The following is a 14,227-nucleotide window of genomic DNA, read 5'->3' on the forward strand; positions in this document are numbered from 1 at the left end:
TCCAGGAGAATGATTTAAAAGCCAGTATTAAGCAGGTTTTCACAGGGTTGGAATTAAATCTTTTTTGTGGGTGCTTAGAGGTCACCATTCATCTTCCAAAATATTAAAAATACATCCCCCCACAAACTACTATATGGTTGACTTTGGTCACTGGTCAGTGGTACTGTGACATTGTTCTTCCCCACATAGAGCTTCTCAGGACCGCTTTTGGCCTTGACTTCATTTTTATGGATGACAAGGCATGACCACATTGAATTGCACATGTGGAGGAGCTCTTGAAATGAACTGGCCCACCTGATCCCATGACTTAACTCCCATTGAGCACATGTGGGATGTGTTGGGAAGTGTACTGCAGCATGTTCACATTCACCAATGAATATCCAGCAGTGATCAATGATGCTGGTGGAGGAATGGAATGTCCTACCACAAGAACTCCTTACCAACCTTTTAAGAACCATGTCTCACCTTTCATAATGTCCAGGGGCCATCATAAGTCCTGGCGACTTCATTGTGATTAATGTCATTGAATAAAAGTGTCATTCTTCCGCATTTCATTTAACATTTCTTTCAGTTACCTTCTGTACCATGCTGAAGCAGTTATTTCTATGTATGGTCAAAGTTTCACTGAGCTGTATTACTTGCCAGTGACATATCATGTGAAAGTTACTTTTGTCCTCAGGTTTTGCACACCAGAGTATTTTAAGTATATGTTGGATGGAAATCCCTTAAAGATCACCCACACTTCTGTTTTTCTTTGGAGTCATCAATCTTCTGACTGGTTTGATGCAGACACCATGAATTTTTCTTTTGTACCAACCTCTGCAACTTAGAGTGGCACTTGCACTCTACATCCTTAATTAATTATTTTTTTTTTGTGAAAGTATTCCAGTTGGTCTTCCTCTACAGTTTTTACCCTTTACAGCTCCTTCTAGTACTGTGGAGGTTATTTCCTGATGTCTTGACATGTGACCTATCATCCTGTCTCTTCTTCTTTTCAGTATTTTCTGTGTTGCTTTCAATGACATTTCTGTGGAGAATCACCTCCCTCCCTATCCTATCACTCCCCCAAGTTTTCTATGTCCTTCTGTAACACCACATTTGATACACTTCCATTCTCTTCTTTTCTGGTTCTCCCAGAGTCCATAATTCACTACGTTACAATACTGTGCTCTAAAGTACAATCTCGGAAAGTACTTCTTCATATTACAACCATTGTTTGATAGTAGAAGACATCTCTTGGTCATGAATGCTCTCCTTGCCTGTACTAATCTGCTTTTATTTCAGTTATTGCTTCTTCAATGTACAGATTGAATAGTAGGGGCAAAAGACTACATCCCTGTCTTACAGCCTTTCCAGAGTACTTTGTTCTTGGTCTTCCATTCTTAATGTTCCATCTTGGTTCCTGTGTGTATTGTATACGAGTTCAAGAATGCTCCTGTTGGAGAACAAAAAAAGAGGAATCTGCTCCTCTTTAAAAGACTCTGACAGAAAAGTGGGGAGCCAGCTGTCTCAATCCTCATTCCTTCTTCCTCACCAAAAATTTGGCATGTGAACGTATTCACACTCTTTTAACACAGAACATTCTAAATCCCCATACCCAGTCTCTCTTTGTAGTTAAGCCTTCTTATTTCAGATCTCTCCCATTGATTTACATTACGTTCTGCAGCCACTGTCTCCTCTCTCACTTGCACTATCTCCTTTTGTCTTTCTTTCCCACTCCTACTGTCTCCACCATGCCTCGGCAGCTCAGAAATTGTGGGGGGATCAGAGTGGGGGGGTTCAGCTTATTTTTTCCACTACATTCAAGTGTTTAAAATTTCGGTCCAAAATGCACCCTCTCCTATAAGTGCAAGTTTGTTAAAGTTTGCCAGTCTGGGAGGGTCCAGACCCTCCCATGCCTACATATGGTCTCCACTCATCTTTATTTTTCATTTCTACTGTCTCCTCTCTCTTTTGCACCCACTGCTTTTATCTCTCATTCTTTTTTACTGCCACTGTCTCTTACTGACTCAATATCGCCTTTCTTTTTTGCTCCCACTGCTTCTCTCTCCATCTATCTCTAATTCTCTTTCACTGTGACTTTCTCTCTCATACCATCACTGTATCCTCCCCCTTTCTCTCCCATTGTCACTGTCTCCTCTTTCTTCCATCATCACCCTACCTCTGATACTCTTTTCCAGCACAAAAAAGCATGAATATGTTTGCATGCCAAAATTTTTGGTGAGGAAGGGAGAATGAGGACTGAGGCAGCTTGTTACCCACTTATCTGTCATAGTATTTTAAAGAGGATCTTATTCCCCTGTTTTTTGCTCTGACAGGAACATTTTTCAGCTGGTCCCTCCTTTCCCCTGCTACAGCAGGCTAGTTGGCAATGGTGTGTGGAAAGACGTCACTGGGATTAGGAATGGTATCAGATAGTATCTCAGGATGAGTCCAGGTTCTGTTTGTTTGAAAATAATGGCTGCATTTTGGTTTGCCTCAGACAGCGGGAGCTGCATTGCAGTGACTGCATCCACACAAGACATACAGCGTCAACGCAAGGCCTTCTGGTAAGGGGTGCTATTTGGCACAACCACAAATCATGGTTAATATAAAATGAGTTCTGTATGTCAGTAAAGTTTTGAGAGCTTATTTATATACTTTGAGACATATAAACAACAAAGAAGTATGCAGTTAACACATTTTTTCTGGATACCTTTCTCATCTACTACAATTCACCAAGATGCCCAGCATATGATTTTTACCTTACAAGAGTAAATATGTTATTATAAATATTCAACTGATTTGCACTCTCTCCAGTTCGACATAATTTTTGGTGGGTATTTTAAATTCTTCTCAGACATGTTAAGACCATTTTTAGTCCTTTTTGTCACTGCTAACTTCTGTCATATCTGGATATAATTTCTATTCATGGTAAATTGTCTAAATTTTTACCATATGTTCTTAAGATGATATTCTCAGTCAACTTCAAACTTTTTTCCAATATCACTACCCATTACTGTCAAAGACACTGTATTTATGCAGAAAATCACAAAACTGGTTTTTAACCATTTTTGCAACATGGACTGAAATTATCTAAATAAGTATAGCAAATGGTTCAAATGTTAACTGCACATTCTTTAGAGATTTGCCTAGAAATTCCATTTCCCCATTCATGAAAATGTGTGTCCATTATCAAGATACAACACAAAAACCATGATTTTTGGGTACCAAAAATACTGATCATGGGGATGGCCAATTCTATAATTTCTATTCATGGCAAATTGCTGAAATTTTTGCCATATGTTCTCAAGATGTTTCTCAGGGATTCTTGAATTTTTTTATGTCACTGTCTGTTACCAAGATCCAGAGGTTCAAAGTTACTGTTGTTATAAAATATACATGTAATATCCAATCTGAGATGTAAATGTAGTATTAACAAACATAGTGAACACATGGCAAGGATTCTAGGATCACCAAAAGGTTCTCAGCTCAACAAACTATGTTTTTAGTCAGCATTTTTTCACCAATAAAACTTTATGGTGTATTGTCTCTGTACAACAGGCATTTCACACAAAAAATATAGAATTGGCCATCCCCATGATCAGTATTTTTGGCACCCAAAAATCATGGTTTTTGTATTGTATCTTGATAATGGACACAGATTTTCATGAATGGGGAAATGGAATTTCTAGGCAAATGTCTAAAGAATGTGCAGTTAACATTTGGGCCATTTACTATAGCTATTTAGATAATTTCAGTCCATGTTGCAAAAACAGCTGAAAACCAGTTTTTGCAATTTTCTGCGTAAATAAAGTGTCTTTGACAATAATGGATACTGATATTGAAAAAAGGTTTGGAGCTGACTGAGAATATCATCTCAAGAACATATGGTTAAAATTTCGACAATTTACCATGAATAGAAATTATACAAGTGGCCATCAACTGGCATTTTTTGCTTCCAAAAATCATGGTTTTTTTGCATTTTCTCAGAAGCCACCTGTGAACAAATGGCACCTTACCAGCTGCCTAAGGTCCACCTTATACCACACTTAATGCAAAAGAAACAACCAAGTTGCTCAATTTACCTGGGCTAAAGGATTTGTATAATGTTTAAATTTTGACCCTGTACTTTAGGGTAGCTACAGCATGCCCATTCTTTCAATAGGTACACTTGACCTGTTATCTCTGTGATCAAGAGAATGTGGGATAATACCCCCTGAAAAGTTGCATTTTTGCGTGCGGCTTAATGTAATGTATTAGTACTGTGCACATTGATCATATCTTTTCCAACATTAGAACTGCTTCCCTGGTGTTCATACCTTTCTGATGACCAAATTAATCATCATTTGACAGATCTTCAGTTTTCTTTTTGACTCTTCTGTGTATTATACTTCTGTACATTGTTATTAAGAAGAAGAATAATAAGAATCTTTTGTATACTGTGAAAAATGTCAAGTTGTGTTATGGTTTTGGAGTCGACACAAAACTGTAGTTTCTCCTATAACTGGTTGAGTAAGTTAGTTCAAAGTTCAGAGAAGGACAAGAGGATACCATGTCCAATAAGACAGTGTTGTTTCCAGATCAGTCTTCAGGTTGAGGACAGCTTTACCTCATTATCTTTACCTAATTGTACATAGTACCATTTTTTGCACATAGTAGCCCCTGATGTATCTTACAGAAAGTTTTTTGGCACTATTATCTGGTAGTTAAATAGCAGCTTCAAAATGTAAAAGTTGCTTACTTTGCAGTATGTCTAACAGTTGTCTGTTGGATTTTCAGGTAATAAACTTTTCTTGTTACTGATCTTAACAAATATCATATGAGTTTGGTTTTGACTTGTAGGCAGAATCTTTCGTCCTTGTTTTGACTGCAGATACAATTCTTTGTGACATTAAACTTAAATTTTTAGATTTATCATCTTCACATCTTAGACACCTTTATCCAATTTTCTAGACAAACAGCTTTTTCATGTCCATATAAATATGAGTCAGATGACTATACAGCACATTGCTGTTTGGTCATTGGAGTTGAATTATAAAAGGAAAAAGTACTGCCCCAAGAGATAGCCTGTTGATGACACAAATTGAGATTTCTTATCAAAGAAATGTGTATCAATATTTCCAGGTGAATTTGAATTTCTACTATAGAAAGTGAAATGTGTAACACCATTAATCATTCTATCACCTCTACATATTTTTAATAGAGATCACCACCCATTGTATGATAAATAATATTTGTCTACAAAGAGCATCTGAATAATATTTCTTCTTCCTTGTTGCCTAAAATGATACTGATTGGCTGCTGATGAAGCTAATTATTTATGTACTATTCCTTTTGCTACTGTCTACATTCACAACATACTAGCTAATTGTGTAATTGTTAAAGGTTTTTTACCTTTTCAGTTACTCCATCAGGCAAGAAGTTCTGTGATGCTGCAACAATGGGAAGATCTTGTGGTAAGCAAACTCGGCTGCATGTCTTCTCTCCAGCACGCCACAAAATTGTGCTGATAGCATGAATTAGGGCCTCCTGCTGCTGCATCAGTGTGGGTCGAAGCAGCCTTCACAGTATCAAAATATTTGGCTTAGTTTTATTAAAAAGGTTCTTACGTGCAAGAGATCTACTTTATTCCTTTATAAAGTTTACTAGGATTTTGCTGAAAGTTATGGACATTCAATAACAATCAGTGAAATATTTTCTTAATTGATCACCAGTCAAGATTTATTCATATTCTAATGTTTCAAGTTAGCAATTAGATACATTTTATGCTACATAAAAGTAGTTTTGAACAGGTTGTGCAAATATCAAGCATTACAAGCTTAATATTATAGCTCTGTAAATCTGGCATCAACCAGGATACTTGTGTAACACCAAATTACTTCACTGTACATTATCCTAATGGTGCACCTGGCCAGTAGTGTTGGGTACTTAACAGTTTAGTGTGGAATCTCTACCACAAAATAACTTGGTTATTTTCATATACATGCAGAAAAATCACAGAGGTAAATAAATGTATAAAAACCTAGAATTACAAGGGGACTAAACCCCAGTTATTTATATTTTAAGTGTGATAATTTTCTTTATATTCACAAAACCATTTCATGTACAATTAAAAACAGTTTAATGTGGTTTATGACATGGTGTTACTTTGTGTTCTGATAGCTCTTGTGGCACACTACTGCAAATAATTCTGGGCCAATGGATTACACGAAACCACAAATGAATTAGATATAACAAAATAACAATGTTATAATTTTATTTACATAAGTTTTTGGGAGATAAATAGCTACAATGGAACAAAGAATTTCTTTAAACTTTCTGACAGATTGAAACTTTGTCATACATTGGGACTCAAAACCAGAATCTTGCCTTTCACAGCAATGTGCCTACTAACTATGCCATCCATGTATGATTTGTAGCCCCATCTGACATCTTCAACTCTGCCAGCAACTCTCTCCTGCTTTCGAAGATTCACAGAAGGTCTCCTGCATACCCTGATCAGTTGGTAAGAGCAATAACTATGAAACGTAAGTTTACAGACTGAGTCTAAGCCTGGGACATAGTTTTAGTTCATCAGGATGCTTCAAAACAGTATACAAAACTCTCCTGCAGATTGAAATAATTCATTCTGGATATAATGCCAAGGCTGTGATTAAGGTATTTCTTCACAACATTCTTCCCTACAGGAATTAGGGACCAGCATGGTATGCAAAGAGCTTCTTTGAAGTTTGTGAGGTACTGCCAGAACTCAAGCTGTAAGTGTGTTTCATGAACCGTGCCTTCATAGCTCAGTCACAAGAATGTTGCCTGTGCGAGGAAAGGTTCTGCATCTCGGTCCCTTCTCATCACATATAAACGGATTTAGTCTGTCAGGAAGTTTCAGAACATCACACACTCCACCACAATGCAAAATTAATTTTGAAAATATGTGCTTCTGTCTGAAAAACTAACGTTCCAAACGCTACTAAGAGTAAAAGAAATTGTTAGACACACTAATGGTTGTTAACAAAAGTACAATGATATAGGCTATGTAACAAACTTTGTGACTGGATTGGGGGTGTCTTGATATGGAGGGTGTGTGTATTATCTTGACTGGAGAGTCACTGACAGAAGTAGAAGTGGCTATAGACATGTCCCAGTGAACCGTGTTCATGTTGTATAGTAATGACCTGGCGGACAATATTAATAGTAACCTCAAACTTTTTGCAAGTAATGGAGTTATCTATAATGAAGTACTATATGAAAAATGCTGCACAAATATCCAGTCATACCACGATAAGATTTCTAAGTGTTTTAAATGTATGCCCTTCACAAAACAAAAAACATAATATCATATGGCTACAGTATCAGTAATCCACATTTAAAATCCACTCATACAAATATGAGTGGAGGTAGAAATATTTGTTGTTGTTGTTGTTGTGGTCTTCAGTCCTGAGACTGGTTTGATGCAGCTCTCCATGCTAATCTATCCTGTGCAAGCTCCTTCATCTCCCAGTTCCTACTGCAACCTACATCCTTCTGAATCTGCTTAGTGTATTCATCTCTTGGTCTCCCTCTACGATTTTTACCCTCCACACTGCCCTCCAATGCTAAATTTGTGATCCCTTGATGCCTCAGGACATGTCCTACCAACCGATCCCTTCTTCTAGTCAAGTTGTGCCACAAACTTCTCTTCTCCCCAATCCTATTCAATACCTCCTCATTAGTTACATGATCTACCCACCTAATCTTCAACATTCTTCTGTAGCACCACATTTCGAAAGCTTCTATTCTCTTCTTGTCCAAACTATTTATTGTCCACGTTTCACTTCCATACATGGCCACACTCCATACAAATACTTTCAGAAACGACTTCCTGACACTTAAATCTATACTTGATGTTAACAAATTTCTCTTCTTCAGAAACGCTTTCCTTGCCATAGTCAGTCTACATTTTATATCCTCTCTACTTCGACCATCATCAGTTATTTTGCTCCCCAAATAGCAAAACTCCTTTACTTCTTTAAGTGTCTCATTTCCTAATCTAATTCCCTCAGCATCACCTGACTTAATTCGACTACATTCCATTATCCTTGTTTTGCTTTTGTTGACGTTCATCTTATATCCTCCTTTCAAGACACTGTCCATTCCATTCAACTGCTCTTCCAAGTCCTTTGCTGTCTCTGACAGAATTACAATGTCATCGGTGAACTTCAAAGTTTTTATTCCTTCTCCATGGATTTTAATACCTACTCTGAATTTTTCTTTTGTTTCCTTCACTGCTTGCTCAATATACAGATTGAATAACATCGGGGAGAGGCTACAACCCTGTCTCACTCCCTTCCCAACCACTGCTTCCCTTTCATGCCCCTCGACTCTTATAACTGCCATCTGGTTTCTGTACAAATTGTAAATAGCCTTTCACTCCCTGTATTTTACCCCTGACACCTTTAGAATTTGAAAGAGAGTACTCCAGTCAACATTGTCAAAAGCTTTCTCTAAGTTTACAAATGCCAGAAATGTAGGTTTGCCTTTCCTTAATCTTTCTTCGAAGATAAGTCGTAAGGTCAGTATTGCCTCACGTGTTCCAACATTTCTACGGAATCCAAACTGATCTTCCCTGAGGTTGGCTTCTTCCAGTTTTTTGATTTGTCTGTAAATAATTCGTGTTAGTATTTTGCAGCTGTGACTTATTAAACTGATAGTTTGTTAATTTTCACATCTGTCAACACCCGCTTTCTTTGGGATTGGAATTATTGTATTCATCTTGAAGTCTGAGGGTATTTCACCTGTCTCGTACATCTTGCTCACCAGATGGTAGAGTTTTGTCATGACTGGCTCTCCCAAGGCCGTCAGTAGTTCTAATGGAATGTTGTCTACTCCCAGGGCCTCGTTTCGACTCAGGTCTTTCAGTGCTCTGTCAAATTCTTCACGCAGTATCGTATCTCCCATTTCATCTTCATCTACATCCTCTTCCATTTCCATAATATTGTCCTCAAGTACATCGCCTTGTATAGACCCTCTATATATTCCTTCCACCTTTCTGCTTTCCCCTCGTTGCTTAGAACTGGGTTTCCATCTGAGCTCTTGATATTCATACAAGTGGCTCTCTTTTCTCCAATGTTTAAGGGATATTAGATGGGATGATCTCACAGGCTCAGTAATACATAAGGTGGATTGCAGACACTGGTACATTGGCAGGATACTGTGAAAATGCAGACAGTCTACAAAGGAGATTACTTGCAAATCCCTTGTATATTCCATTTTAGAATATTTCTCCAGTATGTAAGACTCAATCCTGTTAAGACTAACAGGGGATATTGAATGTGTTAAAAGAAAGGCAGAATGAATGGTCATAGATTTGAAAAAAATGTATTTTTAACCATCAGTTGTTTATTTTAAAAACCTACAATTCTGACACGTTTGGTCATGGATCATCTTTACTGGACATTAGGACATTAATCATTGTGGAGAGTGTTCTTCACTACTGTAAATGTTTATTTGATTATTCATTGTGGATTCTCACTATGACAGCTTTGAGACTGTATCAGCCTAAAAGGAACATGAAATATGATTTTACCTGATCTGTTGCCACATTATGTCCTGTGAAGGTGACCAATGACCAAAACTGATACACAAATATGTTTTTAAAATAAACAGCTGATGGTGAAAAGGGCATTTTTCAATTACTTAATGGCTGTTAGTTGTCACATAAGTAAAACATGCTCACAGATTTGTTTGATTCATGGGAGATCATCACAGAAATGTTGGAAAATCCAAATGGCAGACACCCAAATATAGATTCCAATTACGTGGCAAAAGCCTTCTTACAAAGTTGGGAGAACCGGTGTTAAGTGAAGAAGCTAGAGATATTCTGAATCCCCCAATGTATTACTCCAATAGCTACTATGAGGATAAGAGTATACTAATTACAGCACATACAGTCATTTTCCCTGCACTCCACATGCAATTGGCATGGAAAGAATCCTGACATGTGATACCATGCTAAGTACTCTCTACCATAGACTTCACTGTGTTTTGCAAAGTACATATGTAGGTGTAGAAATTTAAAGCTGTTATAAGCTTTACAGAATATGGATTCTATTAGAACTGTAACATAAGCAAATAGTGGTAACTATACATTTTACTGCAGGTTTTATGTTGAAAGTGTAATTTCTGAGATTTTCTTGTGACAGAGAGATTGTCATATGATTATAATAACATCACACATTTGATTGTAGAACATGAACCCTGCTTGTGACAGAGAGACTATCATGTGATTATACTAACATCACACATTTGACTGTAGAACATGAACCCTGATGCAAGTAACAGATTAATGTGGAAGCAATAAACATTGCAAGTAGATATCACAATCTCACATTTAACTTTGTTTAATATTGTTCAGAAGCAGATCTCAGGCTGGTGGCATTACACATTCTTCACGTAAAATGTGTTTTGGTCAGTTATGGAAGCATTTTGAGTTTCAACTAAAGTTAAGGATTCTGGATCATTTTCTGGATAAGTGCCAAACAACAAGCTTAAAGTCTTAAGGTTTATTCCATGATCATTGCCATGGTTTAATCTCTTGTTTATTCTTACTCAGTTCTGCCATTTCTCTGTGTATGCAAAAAATTCTGCAGTTGCACCCTAATTCAAATTTCTTGTTGAACTATGAATCTGTGACCTTAAGTTAGCCCAGAGTATGTGATTCTTCAGACTTTCTCAGCAATCTGTTGACATCTTGAGATGCTGGGCATTCTGCCAGATATGTGGATCATTCTTGCTTGTCAAGTCACTAGTCACTGGAATGACAGGTCATATGTAGACCTCAGATGGTGCAGGCTAAGCACTAGGAGAATGCTATTCTTGCATAGGCCTGACGGTTAGATTTTCTTGTTGCCTCTCAATGGATTGGCTGCACATGATTCTGTTGTCAAGAAAATAAGACACATATTTGCTAGCAATCTAGCAGTTAGTAATTCTGAAGTGGGGGCTTGTCAGGGTGATACTGTATGCTGCCTAGGTCCTCTGCTTCTTATTCTTCTGGTTGAGGTTCTGCATCCACTCCACAGGCAGTGTGGTCCCAGTCTTTGGGAATCAACACTGGAAGCACTTTACTGTCCCTCAGGTCGTCCCATGGGAGGATGTCACGGAACACTGATAGTTGATGCTGGTGAAGTGATGGGGTGTATCAGGGATGGGAACTTTAGATTTGGTAGGAGGATTGAAGGGGTAGGGATTGTGGATGTGAGGGTAGGTGTGGTCCTGGATAGTCAGGGAGATGTTTTGCAGCATTGCCACCATGCTTTCCTGTCTGGGAGAGGGACACAGTCTGGTGTCGGTGCTGATGTACGTGCTGTAGTGAATGGGTACACAGCCAAACAGATACAGAAGGCCCTTCACCCAGCCACTCTGCCACATGATCTGGAAGAACTGTAAGATGAGTCAAAGACTGTGGTCTATCTGACCTGTGCAGGATCTGTTTCTGCCAAAATCAGCAGGATTCTCAGGAAGCACAATATCAAGTGTGTCTTCCGTCCATATACCAAAATAAGAGGGCTTCTGGGAAATGTAAAAGATTATGTGGGACCGCAGAAACCAGGAATTTATAATATACCTTGCCAATGTGGTATGTAGTACATTGGTCAAACAACTAGGATAGTGGACATCAGATGTAAAGAACATCAGAGGCAAGTGCGATTAGGACAGGCAACTAAAACAGCCATTGCCAAACTTGTCTGGAACTCAATCATTCCGTGAACTATGATGAAATGAGGGTTTTGCGACAGACTCCCAGATACTGGGACATATTATAAGAAAGTCTGTAAAGATAAAGATGACAGAAAACCTCATGAATTGTGGCACTGGGTACCAACTCGGTGGAGCCTGGGATCCTCCACTTGAGTTGCTAAATGCAGTAGGTGCAGCAGCAGAACTCCACAAAAAGGAGAACTGAGGATGTGAACATGGGAAACGAAGCCTAGAGAGAGCACCAGGCACACCAGTCTGAAGATGGAATGATGAAAGTGTGCTTCTAGTGGGAATGAACTGCAAAGAAACACTTAGAACCACACTGGATCTAAAATGGAATGCCAGTGCACAGAGGCTGCATTGGACCAAAGATGAAACACCAGCACTTGACCTGGTGCACTGAACCACAGGGGGAACGCCTAAGAACGATTCTAGTGGGTGCAGACAGCAGAGAACACTGCTGGAACTGCAGCAGATGCCAGCCCACATAGGATATCTAAGCAGGCTGCTATCGGGAGCAGACTGTGGGCAAACATCTGGAATCAACAATGGAGGTGGAAGAGCATAGGTACAAATGCTGGACCTGTACCACTCGTCAAGCATGGCACAGTCCCACACGGGCAGTGGTGGCGAGTAATGTGTATCAAGCACTCTGCTCTTCTAGGCCGAGAGGTTTGTTTGGCCAGTGATGTGCATGTGACTCAGCAAATTTGCTATGTTGCTGTTTTAACAGCGATAAGCGAAGTTGTGTTGACGCTGTATGTGCCATAATGGGCAAAGATAAACACAGTATGAAGAGGAAGACGTGCAAGTCGGTAGAAGGCCGCAAAGAGTCTGAGAACTCTTGATCAGCCCACGCTTCCCCCTCAGGGTTTCAGTTTCACACGCAGCAGATCTCAGCACTACTCAGCACAGTGTAGCAGCTACTCGCCAACGCTGCACGCTCGACCGAACAAGCACCGCCCTCTGCTGCTGCTATACCACCTTTACGACAGTTTCGTGGCCAAGACGAGGAATGGCTCGAGTGGCTGCACCAGTTCGATGTCCATATGCTAGCTCACAACGTTCCAGGTACTGTGAAACTTTCTTATCTATTATCCACGCTAGGAAGTGCAGTATTCAGATTAATTCAAAAACTCTTTCCTAACGCCACTGCGAGTGAACTTGCTTATGACGCAGTGGTAGACACTCTAACACACTATTGTGACCAATAAGTGAATGTGGTAGCAGATAGATATCAATTCTTTAACTGCAATAAACGTTCAAAACAATCTTACCGCGAATGGGTAACAGATTTGCTGGGTATGACAAGGAAATGCAAATTCAAATGTGCTTGTGATGCTTTATATTCAGATTTCATGTTGTGTGATGCCATCTTGAAACTTCCTTATCTATTATTTTGAAACAGTTTGATCCATTATTTCAGCGGGTAGTGCAAATACTAGATCAGTACGATTCCAGTGCCTTGTCGGTTCGAGGATTTGAGTAGCCAGCTATTTGTCTGGTTCCGTCCCTTGCTTGCGATGACCTGCCAGGGTAGCCGACAGCGCTAACGCACTGCTTCCTGGACTCGGGGAGGCGCGCCGGCCCTGGACCGAATCCGCCCAGCGGATTAACGATGAGGGCCGGTGTGCAGGCCAGCCTGGATGTGGTTTTTAGACGGTTTTCCACATCCCGTTAGGTAAATACCGGGCTGGTCCCCACATTCCGCCTCAGTTACACGGCTCGCAGACATCTGAACACATTGGCACTATTCCATAGATTACACTAGCCGCACACAGTTGGGGTACACTACTTTCTTCCCGGGGGGGTACGGGGTGACGACAGGAAAAGGATCCGGCCTCCCCTTCAAATTAACATGCCACATCTAGTTAACCAACAGACCCCGCAAGTCGGGATTAAATGCTAGGAAAGGGAGAGTGTCTCTTGTTTGAGATCTCCCCATTTCGCACCGGCGGCATGCGCTAACCAAGCCGGGTAAGCAACCTTCCACGTCATGTAAGAAGTTCGCTAAACAGGCGAACACAATTAAGTCTTGCCTTCGCTGTTATTCACGACACAAACGCCAAGACTGCCCCTCCTGACAAGCTAAGTGATACGATTGTGGTAGGAAAGGCCGTGTGCAATCCGCTTGTTTGCACGGAACAAACATAAGAATTCGGCCCACTCACAAAAAAATCTAGTCACAAGGCCCATGCCATTAATGCAGCATATTCAAGGTCTGCAACTAGCAAGCGTGCAGTTTCATCAGTGAAACAAACTTTTTGTTCATTTAGTTATTTGTGGGAAACGTGTGAAATTTCAGTTGGACACGGGTGTCTCGCCACATTGCTAAATCGTCACACATATGAACTGTGAGGCTCCCCACGCCTGTCTAAAACTAGCACGCAAGTGATGGCTAATAATGGACAAGACATTCTCGTTCTCGGAACATGTACTTTGCCTGCTATGTATCGCTCGCATACGCGAACGGTGACTTTTACATTGCCACAATCACGCGATTGTGAGAACA

General features: G+C 39.8%; 1 protein-coding gene across 3 annotated transcripts in view; it reads right to left on the bottom strand.

Moving 5' to 3' along the window:
* The window catches only part of LOC126457125 (inactive ubiquitin carboxyl-terminal hydrolase MINDY-4B), a 496,867-nt gene that overhangs the window by 63,552 nt on the left and 419,088 nt on the right, over positions 1 to 14,227 (bottom strand). For all 3 annotated transcript variants that reach the window (XM_050093184.1, XM_050093183.1, XM_050093182.1), the window contains one exon: positions 5,377 to 5,542. In XM_050093184.1, the coding sequence (XP_049949141.1) occupies positions 5,377 to 5,542 (166 nt within the window). The remainder of the gene's footprint in view (positions 1 to 5,376; positions 5,543 to 14,227) is intronic.

Source organism: Schistocerca serialis, chromosome 2 (genome assembly GCF_023864345.2).
Source record: "Schistocerca serialis cubense isolate TAMUIC-IGC-003099 chromosome 2, iqSchSeri2.2, whole genome shotgun sequence".
Classification (NCBI taxonomy): domain Eukaryota; kingdom Metazoa; phylum Arthropoda; class Insecta; order Orthoptera; family Acrididae; genus Schistocerca; species Schistocerca serialis.